This window comes from Carcharhinus amblyrhynchos, chromosome 8 (genome assembly GCF_965287045.1).
Source record: "Carcharhinus amblyrhynchos chromosome 8, sCarAmb.v2.hapA, whole genome shotgun sequence".
NCBI classification, from domain to species: Eukaryota; Metazoa; Chordata; class Chondrichthyes; order Carcharhiniformes; family Carcharhinidae; genus Carcharhinus; species Carcharhinus amblyrhynchos.
The window spans coordinates 62711238-62725957 of NC_137331.1; the positions used below are offsets into that span (position 1 = coordinate 62711238).

The following is a 14720-nucleotide window of genomic DNA, read 5'->3' on the forward strand; positions in this document are numbered from 1 at the left end:
GGCTGAAATTGTCATATGGTTCAGAGCACAAGAACGTGGATGGAAGATCAACGTCTTACTGAAAACACCAAATTTGTCAAGACTCAAAATAAATCTGGAAAATTTGGCTTGCTTGCACTAAGAGGGTCTATCTCCAGTAATACTCGCAAGAAGGATAGGTCTGGAGCTAGAAGTTACCATATGCCAAAAAAAATCAGAAGTAAACCCCTGAGAGCTAAGAATTATTTTGAACAGGTTTTGAGAGAATTGAACGTCTAAAGGACAGTATAATTAATATATATGAAGTGCACTTTTTTGATTTTGCTAAAAATAAACATATTTCATTGTGGTTTAAAGTATAAGTTGCCTACAAAGATAGTGCTTAGTCAATAGTGCTTTTAAACTTTTGTTAAAGTAAATGTCTAAAAATGAGATCTTGTCATGTCACCCTTGCAGCTATTAACTAGCTCAAATTTATTTAAAACCATTATCAGTCTCTATGGAAATTATGACACCCTGCTTTAGAGTCTCAATGGTAACTGTGTATTTAAAAGACTGCACACCAATTCTGAAATTGCTCCTGGCTATAGGCCTTTTCAAATCTCAGTGCAAGGTCTTCATGGACCATTAACGCAAACCTCTATATGAGCGGTCTATAAATGTAGGCTGAGAGCTCAGTTTGCTTGAAGGTGGAATATTCAGATGCTATGGTTGCTTTGCTCCAAAAAGGGAAAGAAGGAACCCACCTCTTAATTTGCTTTAATTTTATTTGATGTACTATTGTATTTATATTATAGCATTATGTAACATAAATTCATGTAGTCACCCATTCAACTAATACACTTGAAATAACCTCTCAGTTTATCAAAACTGGCCATTGCTGATGTGCCTGTGTGACGATGCATTTTAGATGGTGTGGTTTACAAGTACCTTAACAATTATGACATTTGACCAACTGATGCATTAGAGAGCGGATGCAGTCCATAAAGTGGTCAGTAAAAAAATGTTTACCATTAATTAAGTATGGATGATTACAGCACTTTCTCAGTTCCATCATAGTGTTCAGAAGGTTGGGCACATTGGTTTGACCAGCTCCCTTAGAGAGGAAGGCAAAATTTCTTTCCAAGATAGCACGGTAATATTTCTTTTGAATGTTGGTCAGTTCCACTTCAATGATAGTTTCTTCTTTCGGAGCCAGATTCTTTTCTACATCTTCCTTCAAGCGTCTTAACATCATTGGTTTCAAAATAGCCTGAAGTTTTTGTACCTGTAACAGTTATTCAAACCCTTGAGTGTGCAGAATACTACACAACAGCCTTTGAAATAAATACTTTTGAAGGAATCAAAAGGTTGTAATTTGAGTTCAATACCACAATTACAAAAGCAACTTTAGGGCATTTGAAGAGGCCATTTGGGATAAGATTAGGTTGCAATCTTCAATTTACTCACACATCCATTTTCTAAAATTCTATGCATTGGGCACACACTTAATTATTTATTTCTAGAAAGCTCCAAGAACGTACTGTCAAGTACTGAGTTGTGTGCACAAATGCACAAATCGGGAAAGGCAAACAATTTGCTGAACATTACAGATAAATTCTACATGTAACACATTACCACAATTTAGCACTGTTTACATGGAATTAAAATGTAAAGCTCATTTTGTCAAATTTAAAACCGGTATTTTCACTAACGAAAGGCAAATGCTACAATCAGATGTTTATTAGTTGTTCCATTTTAATCCCGGTAAAATAATTCATAGCCCTTTGCACTACTGTCTATATTGTAAATAACCTCCACGAAGACAAGTAGAGGGTTTACTCAATAACTCACAAGAATCATATACCTGTTCCTCAGTTTTCAGATCACCAAACTCTTGCAGAAAGTTGGTCTCTGAGGGGAATCGTGAGGGTTCCAAGAAATTTAGCAAACTGAAAAGCTCTTCTACAGTATTCTGTAATGGTGTTCCAGTCAGCAGCACCTTATGTTCCTATAGTAACAAAGGAGAAAATCCATTTGATCTCAAGGTTAGCAAAGCATGAAGCTATTGTGAAGAGGCAAATCTCTCATCTGTTAACTGTGTGGGGCTTTAAATCGTTATGTGGTAATATATGTTGTGCCTATCTAACGAATGTCAGAGAGTACCTAATTTATTTCTGACAAACGTTAATGTTACTCATCAACAATGCACATTTCATTCCGTATTAGACCACTTACCAGATCCATTAACTTTAATCCTTCCAAAAGTTTGCAGTTTCGGTTCTTCAGTCTGTGGGCTTCATCAATTATCACACAACGCCATGCAATATTGCGCAGTTCTGGGCAATCAGTTAAAATCATTTCAAATGTGGTGATGATAGCATGGAATTTGTATGCTCCCTGAATGATATGGCCCTTTAGAATAGGACAAGTTAGATTAATTTCATTTTATACTTGAAAACTTCAGCCAAAAATTCCTGCTTTCATATATTTATAAAATCAAAGTAAAGTCATCATTTATACATGACTCATTATAAATATTTTAAAAGGAAAAACTTACATTTCTGTAACGTCTATCAAAATTTCTCAAAAATCCCAACTACTGCAGAGAGCAGTCACCCGTCACCCTTATAGGAAGTAAATACAGCTGCAAATTTCACACAGCAAGTTCCCATGAACAGGAACAAGATGACAATTAGTTTGTTCTTTGGTGGTGCATATGCAAGATGGAACGACAGCCTCACTGCCACAATCTACAAAATATTTTCCCGCAATAAATGTGATATAAAAATATTAATAACCATACGTTTGTATCAACTTTCTCTCAACTTTTTCCATTATAAATTCCTATGTCCAGCATCACCACTGACAGAAGAGTGTAAGTACAATGGGACCAGCTTCCATAGACAGTTTCCATTATAAACCTGAACACACTTTCACATATGCATTACAAATTTAAGTACAGAATATGACTTCAAAACATGGACAGGATTGCACCAAGACATTTTTCTCCAACTATCAGAACTTTTTGTAACTCCATTTTACTGTAGGACTATAACTGTTCTTCACTCCCCAATTCACAGGAGTTTGATCAATAATCTATTAAAAATCACACATTTATGCAAACTTTCCATTCTATCATCCGACATCAATATGGAAATCTGTGAATGAAAGGGCCAGTGGCTGTCTGGACACAAAATTGGTTGAGGGATTGAAAGCAGGAATGTTGGGATGGTGTTTTTTGGCAAAATGTGTCTGTTGAAGAAGTCTTTATAATCTTCTATATGTTAACAGCAAATCATACATCAATGTGGGCAGTATTATACTTAGTCTCACATCAACCCAGTGTGCACAGATCTTTGTAGTACACTTTTACCGAAGTCTTTGTTCCATGGATATTCTGTTAAATAGAAACTAGAAGCAGAATTAGGCCATTCAACCATTTGAGCGTGGTTTGCCATTCATTTTGATCATGGCTGACCATTGAATTCAATATTCCGATTCCCCTTCACAACCACCAAACCCCCCCCTCCGGCTCCTAGAACTATATCTAATTTCTTCTTGAACTCAGACAACTCTTTGGTCTGAACAACATTTTGTGGTAGTGAATTCTACACATTCACCACCTCTCCTCGCCTCAGTTCTAAAAGGTTTACCCGTTATCCTCAAACTATGACCCCCTAGTTCTGGAATCCCCTACCATCGGGAACATTCTTTCTGAATCTACCCTGTCTAACCCTGTTAGAATTTTATAAGTTTGTATGAGATCCACTCTCATTCTTCTAAACACCAGTGAACGTAGTCCTAACCGACTTGGTCTCTCCTCATATGACAGGCCTGCCACCCCAGGGATCAGTCTGGTAAACCTTCGCTGTACTTCCTCTCTAGCAAGGGAATACTTTCTCAGATAAAGGACACCTAAGCTGCACATAATACTCCAGGTGTGACCTCACCAGCACCCTATACAATTGCAGCAAAACATCCCTATTCCTTTACTCAAATCCTCTCACTATAAAGGCCAACATATTATTTGCCTTTTTTATTGTCTGCTGTACCTGTGCACTTACTTTCAGCAACTGATGTACACAGACACCAAGGTCTCATTGAAAATCCAATTCTCTCAATTTATACTCATTCAAGGCATAATCTATCTTCCTATTATTCCTATCAAAATGGATAACCCCACATATTTATCCACATTACAATGCATCTGCCACGCACATGCCAACACACTCAGTCTGTCTAAATCATGTGAAGCATCTCTGCATCTTCCCCTCAGCTCACTCTCCCACCCAACTTTGTATCATCTGCAAATTTGGAGATAATACATTCAGTTCCCTCTTCCAAATCATTCTATCATGTGAGCGGTTGGGGTCCTAGCACAGATCCCTGCAGAACCTGAAGTCATTGACTGCCAATTAGAAAAAGACCCATTTGTGCCAACTCTTTCTTTCCTACCTTATCTGCTAACCAGCTTTCTATCCATCTCAAGACATTACCTACAATCCCACGTGCTTTAACTTTACATAGTAGTCTGAGAGATCTTATTGAAAGCCTTCTAAAAGTCTAAATAAACCACATCTACTGGTTCTCCTACATCAACTCGACTAGTGGTTAGTCCAAAGATGTGCGGGTTAGGTTGATTGACCATGCTAAAATTGCCCCTTAGTGTATAGGGATGCGTAGGTTAGAGGGATTAGTGAGTGTAATACATAGGGATATGGGGGTAGGGCCTGGGTGGGATTGTGTTCGGTGCAGACTCGATGGGCCAAAGGGCCTCTTTCTGCACTGTAGGCTTCTATGATTCTATGATCCTCAAAGATGTCAAATGTTACCTTAGTAAACTTAATACTAGCCTCAACATTTGTGCTATTACAGTAATAACATTAGCAACATTCTCCTAATCCCATCTCACCCACCGCCCCCCCTCCTTTCTTCAGGTCCTTTAAGTTAGAGGTTCTGGCTGCCTGGAGGCCTTGCCCATCTCATTTGCCAGTCTGTCAGAAGAGTGGCACATTCGGTTGGCTCTAGTTCTTGTTGGCTTGGAGGTCGGTCTGGCATTTTGGTAAGCTTTCATTCTTTTCTTTCATTCCATTATGTTCAGTACGACTGATTGACTTAACAGCCAAACCAATGCATGGTTGCTGCTACCTTAGTTGTTTCTTGCGGAGTGCATAGGATGTGTCTCTTTGGGTGTTGCTTTTTCACGTCGGCTATGTGGAAGGAGAGTATTCCTGTGATGAGAAGAAATTCGAATTGCACGCGTGCATCTGCTTGCTGTTGTTGATGGTGATATAGTGATCCTGCTACCCGGTTGCAGCATCTCATGTGGCTGTGCCTCCAAGTAGTACTGTGCGCGCAGTGGTTGAGGTATCAACCAACTATACCATCACTGCAGTTGGAGGTAGAGACTTCTCAGAATGCTAATCATTCTCTGGCACTGCTTCCACATGGAGCGTCATAATAATCTCACGGGCAGTAGGTTGGTCTGATCAATGGGGACTTTCTGGGGCCTAGAAAGATAATGAACAAACTGTTCTGCAAAGACAAATCAATGGTGAAATATCTGTTGAATTCTCTGACATGACTGTAACACTGACACTCAAATCTAACTTATATTTGGTTGATGACCATTTACCAGGAGGTCAGCATTCCAAAATGAAAGACCACAACCTTTGACCTCTCCAAGCAGCATGGCTGGTATCTCTTCTGGGTTCTGGTCTCGTACTCACAGATTATCTTTGGGTTATCCGTAGTTTTGTCTTTTTTGCCAAAGTGTCCCTGTCTGTTGCAGTGGAAACATTGGGTTGTACTTGCAGGACACCGATCTCTTCAGCGAGTGCACTTCACACCTCAGTGCTGCCAAGGTCGCTCTACTGGGCAGTTTGGGAATTTTCCCTGCATCTTTGTGGCCTGATAAATTGGTCTAAGGTTTGGCTTCTGCCCCAGTTGTATTCTCTCACCTTCAGATTGTCCTGTATTGTGTATGTAACTCTCAGTCTAGCTAACTGGATAACCTTGTCTGGAGTAAGATCATTTTTAGCTTTTAGGAATCAGACAGTGAATCATCTGCAATACCCCCCATGATTATGTTATAGTTGAGCTCAGACTTTAAATCTCCACATTCACACCCTTCTGTCTTCGTGTAGAGATGACTATGAAGGAATTGACAGGTTCCCCAGGTAGTTGGATTCTCTTATCGAATTTAGCCCTTTGTACAATATTTGTTGGAGTTGAAAATTGAAAATCAAGTTGAAAATCAATGTTTAATACTTTTAGAACCCCAAATTTGGTGGTTGATTCAGTGATATCATACTGTGCAATGATGCAACTGGCCCTGCTGTGTAAAGAAGTGTGTTTGCTTGTCCCACTTCTGATTTCTTTTTTAAACCTGAAGCAATGCTTCGTCTTGGAAATCCGTTTCTCCAAAGACTCCAACATTGTGACTCATCTGAGCTTTGAATGAGACATAGTGGAGTTGAAACAGCGGAATTACGACCGCGTTGAAAGTTTTAAAAAGTCTGGGTACGGTTTTAAGGGTTTACAGACTTCCAAAATGGTGTTGTTGTTTACTGCTGAACAGTGGATTACTCACACATGCCGGATTTGGCAGGTTTTGTAAAACGGCAGCCATGTGCTACCTCAGGAACAAGTATTTTCAACATAGCTGCATGAATAAATGGCTTCCTGACTTGATTTAACTAGTGAGCTAGTGCTGCGATGTTGCAAGATGCCTAAATAAGCCACAGGCTTGCTGTTTAAGGATTTGGATGATCATGAGGTTCCTGAGAGTTGAGTTTTTTTTTTCTGTTCCATTCAACAGGCCACATTTTGTGGCTCGATTAGGATTAGTGGTTGGTTTTGTTCAAACAACACTTCTGACTGTATAGTGAAAGGGCTTCTCAGGACTGGGTGCAGCCTGGCAGTATAAAGCATTTAGCTCTTCCTTGTAGGAATGAACTTTTGAAGATGGACTTCCACAGGCAATTGTGTGGAGTCTTCCGCTGCAGTAAAACTTCTGCCCTTAGCTTCCAGGAGCTTCTCGTGGGAGCTTTTTCTGGCAACTTTTATCAGCATTTATAGCTTCAATTGGGAGCTTCTTTCAGTTCAGCATCTTTTGAAGATGTCCTTTTCCTTTGTCTTTCAGCACTTGTGAAAATGAATGTTTTTGATTTAGAGCTTCCAGCACATGGGATGGCATTGATTGTGGAACACCATTGTTAACTAAGTCTTCATTGACTTCTGTATTGTAATGGGGTCATATCTCACCATTATCTCAAATTTAAACAAAAACTGGACAAAGATTTTTAAATTACTAGAACCATATCTGGCTGTGACTTTTAAACATAAGGATCTTTCTGGCAATACCAGAGCAGTTTTCACCTCATTATTTCTGAAGAGACACGAATGACCCTGTGGGCTCCAGATGCTTATTTCAAAGAGAATTGTACAAAGGCCAATTACACTTCAGAAGCCAGGCTTGGTCACTGGAGCAGGAAAGTCTGCCAGGACAAAGGGCCCTGAAACCCCCTTTCAATTTCTTAGTGGTCGGAACATTAACAATATCAAGAACCCAAACAAGGAAATACATATCCTATGTCAAAGCCAAAGGGGAGACGTGCGAGTCTAGTGGCATGACCCCATAGAATAAATTAGTGTCCTGAGCAGCAGCGCAGAATGTCCGGCTTATATGTACATTGTTTCTAGTAGAACTTCTGAACCTCTATATTGTTGCCTACAAGATTCGCTCATTTCTACGTACCCATCTTGTCATGAAAGTCAACTCTACTGGAGAAGCTAATTTTGCAGTATCAGTTTTCAACCCGCCAAGCTCTAAGAATGAATACACCACTGGACTTTGATTCTGGACTCATGTGAAACAATAATCATTTATTCTGCCATCTTTGCCCTGTTCATCTTCCTTTCGTTATTCCCCTCTCTTTTATTATATGAGTAACAGGGAGACTATGTTACAATCCCACTCTCAGGTTTGGACGTGTGCAAATAAACATAATCCTTTGAGTTTACTCAGGGTTATTGATAGAAATTGGATCACACCAAAGCTGAGGGGTTGGGAAATACGTCACCATTTATAAAGGGGGAATCAAAATCAAAACACCTTTGTTTACAGACAGGTAGTGAGGGGAGAAATCAGGGTTAAGTAAACTGAAACCCCTCCTCTATCCATAACAGTATGGTATCAAGTCTTTATTAACTATTTACAACTATATGCAAATATACCATTATGGGCACAGGAATGATGCTATCACCATATTAGGTATTGGCATGTCTCTGGCCAACATCACATTGACCCTCAGTCATGTGCCTTCTTACATAGGGCTTAATATCAAAAGGGCTGGGGAGAAAAAGGGCTAGGTAAGTTCATGTGGAAATTTTCAATACTACTACAGTACATAATGGAGGGGCATGTGATGTGTTGTTTCTGCATGATGTGGGAACTGGTGGACACCAGGGTCCTTCCCGGTGACCATGTCTGCAGTAAGTGCAGGTTGCTGGAGGAGCTCCAGCTCAAGGTAGATGAGCTGGCCACTGAGGCTCATCAGGGGGAGAGAGGGTGCCATTGTCAATGGGGTGCAAGTGACATCCACCCCCCCTAGACTGGCTAACTCTAAGGGTCAGGAACAAGAGGGGGCTGCTGAGACGAGGAAGGGGGGTGGGGAGAGGAGGAAGGAGGGTGGAGAGTGGAGGCCTCAGCCTCTCAATCTGCATAACAGGTTTGAGGTTCTTGCTTCCAGTCTGGACGAGGACGAGGGAGGTGAGGTCGGTGAGCAAACTGCACACGGTAGTGATGCAGCAGGGCATAGGCAAAGAGAAGGTGAAAAGGAACATAGTAGTGATTGGGGATAGTGGGGTGAAGGGTACTGACACTGTCCTTTGTCACAATGACAAAGTGCACAGAAGGGTGTGTTGTCTGCCTGGTGCTCGGGTCCGGGATGTCGCATCTGGCCTGCAGAGGAACCTGGAGTGGGAGGGTGAGAATCTGGTCGTTGTGGTACATGTGGGTGCCAACGACATAGGCAAAATGCAAACTGAGGATCTGGGGAGGGAGTATGAAAAGCTGGGAATGGAATTAAAAAGTAGAACCGACAAGGTGGTTAGCTCTGGGCTACTGCCTGAACCGAGTGCAGACGCGCGTAAGGTTGATAGGATTAAGGAAGTGAATGGGTGGCTCAGGGACTGGTGTGGGAGGAATGGGTTTGAATTTATGGGGCATTGGCACCAGTATTGGGGTGGGTGGGACCTGTTCGGGCGGGATGGGGTTGGTCTGAACCGTGCTGGGACCAGAGTGCTGGTGAATCGAGTAAAGAGGACTGTAGATAGGGCTTTAAACTAATTGGGGGGGGGGGGGGGTGCGAGGGTAGGTGACATTACGGGGTCTAAAGTTAAGGAGAGGGTACAGGTAAGGGAAGAGGCCGAGGATGTCCCAATAATAGAGGGGGTAGGGGGCGTGAGTATGGTTGGTGGCGTTACGGCAAATAGGGTCCAGGTGAAGGCTGGGATGAAAGCACTTTATCTGAATGCACAAAGCATTCGGAATAAAGTGGATGAACTGGTGGCGCAGATCAGCACAAATGGATATGATCTGGTGGCCATTACAGAGACGTGGCTGCAAGGTGACAGGGACTGGGAGATGAATGTCCAGGGGTATCAAGTGTTTAGGAAGGATAGGCAGGAGGGAAAGGGGGGGGGGGCGTAGCTCTGCTGATTAAGGATAGCATCAGGGTGGTAGCAAGGGATGATATTGGAGCCAAGGAGCAGAAAGTGGAATCGTTGTGGGTAGAGATTAGGAACAGCAAAGGGAGGAAGACGCTGGTGGGTGTCGTCTATAGGCCCCCGAATAATGATCCGGAGGTGGGGCGGGCTGTTAACGCGCAAATAAGTGCGGCGTGCAGGAATGGGACGGCCGTAGTTATGGGGGATTTCAATCTACATATAGATTGGTTGACCCATGTTGGACGCGGTGGGCACGAGGAGGAATTCTTGGAATGCTGCCGGGATAGTTTCCTGGAACAGTGTGTGTTGGAGCCGACGAGGGAGCGAGCTATCTTGGATCTGGTGTTATGTAATGAGGCGGGTAGAATTAGGGACCTTGCGGTGAAGGATCCTCTTGGGGAGAGTGATCATTGTATGGTGGAGTTTCTGGTGCAGATGGAGGAGGACAAAGTGGGTTCCCGGACGCGCGTCCTTTGTTTGAACAGAGGGGAGTACGGTAGGATGAGAGAAGAATTGGCGAATGTGGATTGGGGGAGTGCGTTGGAAGGAAGGTCTGCTGAGGAGCAGTGGAGGATCTTTAAGGAGATCTTTCTTGGTGCTCAGCAGAAATTTATTCTGATGATCAAAAAGGACAGTAGGAGGAGAGGTAATAAGCCGTGGATAACAAAGGAAGTGAAGGAAAGTGTTAAATTAAAAGCGGAGGCGTTTAGAGTAGCTAAGAGTAGTGGGCGAGAAGAGGATTGGGAGAGGTTTAAATGTCAACAAAGATTGACAAAGTTGTTGATAAAGAAGGGTAGGAGAAACTATGAAGCTGGGCTAGCGCTTAATATAAAAAAGGATAGCAAGAGTTTTTATAAATATATAAAAAGGAAGAGGCTGGCTAGGGTGAACGTTGGTCCCTTAGAGGATGAGAAGGGGGACTTAGTGGTAGGGGATGAGGATATGGCTGAGGTCTTGAATAACTTTTTTGTTTCTGTCTTCACGGAGGAGGACGTGAATAATTTGCCGGGTGTTAGAGATGGAAAGGTGGTAGGACTAGAGGGTCTTAATGACATTACTGTTACTAGAGAGGTGGAGCTCGACAGACTGGAGGGGCTGATTGTGGACAAGTCGCCAGGACCGGATGGAATGCATCCGAGGGTTCTGAAAGAAATGGCGGAGGTGATAGTGGATGCCTTGGTGGTTATTTTCCAGACATCGCTGGATTCCGGGCAAGTGCCGGAAGATTGGAAAACGGCTAATGTTACGCCGTTGTTTAAGAAGGGTGCCAGGCAAAAGGCAGGGAATTATAGGCCGGTTAGTTCAACGTCTGTTGTAGGTAAAATGTTAGAATCAAGGAGGAAATAGCGAGGCATCTTGAGGGGAATTGCTTGATAGAGCAGACGCAGCACGGTTTCGTTAAGGGGAAGTCATGTCTGACAAATTTACTGGAGTTCTATGAGGATGTGTCTAGGGCGGTGGATAGAGGAGAGCCGGTGGATGTGGTCTTTCTTGATTTTCAGAAGGCGTTTGACAAGGTACCTCACAAGAGGTTATTGCAGAAGGTCAGGGGACATGGAGTTGGGGGTAGGGTGTTAGCGTGGATAGAGGACTGGTTGTCAAATAGGAGGCAGAGAGTGGGGGTCAATGGGTGCTATTCGGATTGGCGGATGGTGACTAGTTGAGTGCCCCAGGGGTTGCTGCTGGGGCCTCAGCTATTTACCATTTATATAGATCATCTGGAGGAGGGAACCGAGTATAGGGTGTCTAAATTTGCTGATGACACCAAGATTGGTGGAACGGCAAATTGTGCGGAGGGTGTGGAGAGTCTGCAGAAGGATCTAGATAGGCTGGGTGAATGGGCCAGGAAATGGCAAATGGAATTTAATGTTGGCAAGTCTGAGGTGGTCCACTTTGGGAGGAATAATGGTAGGAAGGATTATTACTTACGTGGCGAAAAACTGCAGCAGGCGACGGTGCAGAGGGACCTCGGGGTCCTTGTGCATGAGTCGCAAAAACCCAGCTTGCAGGTGCAGCAGGTGGTCAGGAAGGCGAATGGGATGCTGGCCTTCATAGCGAGGGGGATTGAATATAAAAGTAGGGAGGGCTTGCTGCGGCTGTATAGGGCATTGGTGAGGCCGCAGCTGGAGTACCGTGTGCAGTTTTGGGCGCCGTACTTACGCAAGGATATTTTGGCCTTGGAGGGAGTGCAGAGGAGGTTTACTAGGCTGATGCCGGAGTTGAGGGGGTTGAGCTATGAGGAGAGGCTGAATAAATTAGGCTTGTACTCGTTAGAGTTTAGAAGAATGAGGGGAGATCTCATTGAGACGTATAAGATGATGAATGGGATGGATAGGATAGAGGTGGAGAGACTCTTCCCGCTCAGAAAGGATAGTAGGACTAGGGGGCACAGCGTAAAGATAAAGGGGGGGGGGGGCGGTTTAGAACAGAGTTGAGGAGGAACTTCTTCACTCAAAGGGTGGTGAATCTCTGGCATTCTCTGCCCGTTGAAGTGGTGGAGGCTACCTCGCTAAATAGTTTTAAGACGCGGGTTGATGGGTTTTTGATAAGAGAGGGGATTAAGGGTTATGGGGAGAGGGCGGGAATGTGGAACTGAGCCACGACAGATCAGCCATGATCTCATTGAATGGCGGGGCAGGCTCGAGGGGCTGGATGGCCTACTCCTGCTCCTATTTCTTATGTTCTTATCTACATGACTGTGTGGGCAGTACTGTGTACTCCAACCCACATTAACACTATGTACCAGACACTTTGCTGGTGATACTAAACTTGGAAATGTAATAAATAGGGATCAGGATAGTAACAGACTTCAGAAGGACAGACATGTGGTAGATACAATTTAATGCAGAGGTATGAGACATTTAATTTTAGCAGGAGAATGAGAAGCAGCAAGATGAACTAAATTATTAAATTGTAAAAGGGGTGCAAAAACAGAGACTGAGGATGGGCACTTACAAATCTTGGAAGGAAGAAAAATCAAGTGGGATCCTTTATAGAAATAAAATCATGTATAAAAACAAGGAAGTTACAGTAAACCCTTGGTTAGATCTTAGCTGGAATATTGTGGCCAATTCTTAGCCACACTTTGGGAAGGGTATAAAGGCTTTGGTGAAAAGCTAAATTAAGGATTCAAATTTGTGCAGTTGAATTTGAATGGTCCATTTAACTGCTCTAACCCTGACCTTGGAGATCATGAAAAGACAGAGTGCCTGAATCAGAAAATGTTTTATCCCTCAGCATCAATACCCCTTTCATTGTTAAGTACAAGAGCTCCACTGCAAATATGGAATGCTTATTATGATACATAACTAATTTCATTCCTCATACCAGAGTATAATCTGATGTTTTGAAATCCAGTTAGACTTTTATCATTTTAAAATGTACTGAATGCAAAAATCCATTTGCAAAAGCATGGAAAGTTCTGTGAATCACTTAAAACGTAGTTTATTTGAAAAAGAGACAGAAATACAATTTCTGAGCATCTGCAAGATGCCAGCAGAACTTGCTAGTTTTTTGGAAATGCCCACTTTTGATGTTTCAAGAAAAAAATGCACCCACAATAAAAAACACATTGTGCTATTAGTGATAGTGAAAAACAGGATCAAACAAATTAAGCTCTGGACAAAATTGTGACGTTCTGTTCAAACTGGCTGAAATGACTCTGCTGGAAAATTTCTTCTGAAGCATGAGCAGATAGAAGTCAAAAGCAAAATGTGAGAAAAAATGATAGAACAGTAGCTGAAAATACTTTTTAAAAAAGGGTTGCAAAATTACATTGGAAGTTTCAGAACTACAAAAGCAAAAACACAATACATATCTATGGTATAATCAAAGGTCAACAGCAGGATAGGGAAATTGAAATCAAAAGACTTTTTTAAAACTACCTGGTTGAAGCTTGACTGGATAACAAAATTTCAAACCTCATTATTCTTATATATTCAGTTCTCCCACCTGGAAATAGTATTTTTCGGAATGATGAGAATATTTTAATAGAAACAATTAGGCACCTACTTAATAATAGCAAACATGACTTGATACAAAATGAGTTGTTTTCTCAGAATGTGTACACTGTTTTAAAAAATGCAAAACCATGGAAAATTCTGTGAATCACATAGGAAGTAGCTGATTTGAAACAAAGAGAGAGAAATACATTGGTAATTATGAATTGTAGGATGACAGCAGGACTTGCTTTTTATTGGAAATGCCCACTCTCAAATGTTTCGAAAACACACACTTGATCAGATGGACATTGTTAAAAAAACTTTTGGTTAATAAAAACGGAAATATTCATGCCCTGGCGGCAATGCCAAACTGAGAAGTAGCCAGGAGGTTGATTGTTAGTTCAGAGGGCTGAATGAACAAAAGTAAAAAGGTTACAGAATCTTCAGCCTCAAAAACAGATGATTACAGAGCACCTTACGGAACTATGAAATACTAAGCAAAGAGCAAGAGTAAATTCAGAGCACTCAAGTTAGTTCAGGAAAATTTTCTTCAGCAGTATGCTTCCAGTCCAATGAAGGAGGTGGCACTGCTAGAATTGGTTGTTGGAAATGAGGTGGGCCGAGTAAATCAAGTGTCAGTAGGTGAATTTTAGGAGATCATTGTATTATACCTTTTAGGTGGGATAAGGACAAAGACCAGTCCAGAAAAAGACAAATTAACTGGGGAAAAGCCAACTTCAATGGGGTAAGAATGGATTTGAGCCAAATAAATTGGAGTCAAAGGTTGGCAGGAGAAATAGTAACTGACCAATGGGTTCAGTTAAAAAAATAATGATCCAGGCACAGTCAAAGAATGTTCCCTTTAAAGAGAAAGATGGGGCAAACAAATCCAGATGATTTAGGAGATAGAAATGAAGATAAAGAAGAAAATGTGGGTTTATGACAGGTGTCAGATAGAAAACGTAATTGAAAAACCAAGCTAAATGTAAAAGATTCAAAGAGGTGAAGAAGCAAATTAGAAAAGCAAAGACGGAGTAAGGAAGAGTGGCAGTTAGCAAGAAAGAAAATCCTAAAGTCTTCTGTGGG

The 14720-nt window shown here is 42.0% G+C and overlaps 1 protein-coding gene across 3 annotated transcripts in view; it reads right to left on the bottom strand.

Annotated features, from left to right (window-relative positions):
* chd7 (chromodomain helicase DNA binding protein 7) overlaps positions 1-14720 on the bottom strand; it is a 249444-nt gene that overhangs the window by 65885 nt on the left and 168839 nt on the right. For all 3 annotated transcript variants that reach the window (XM_080194190.1, XM_080194188.1, XM_080194189.1), the window contains exons 13-15: positions 2197-2373; positions 1826-1969; positions 991-1246 (exon numbers count right to left, since the gene is read on the bottom strand). In XM_080194190.1, the coding sequence (XP_080050316.1) occupies positions 991-1246; positions 1826-1969; positions 2197-2373 (577 nt within the window). The remainder of the gene's footprint in view (positions 1-990; positions 1247-1825; positions 1970-2196; positions 2374-14720) is intronic.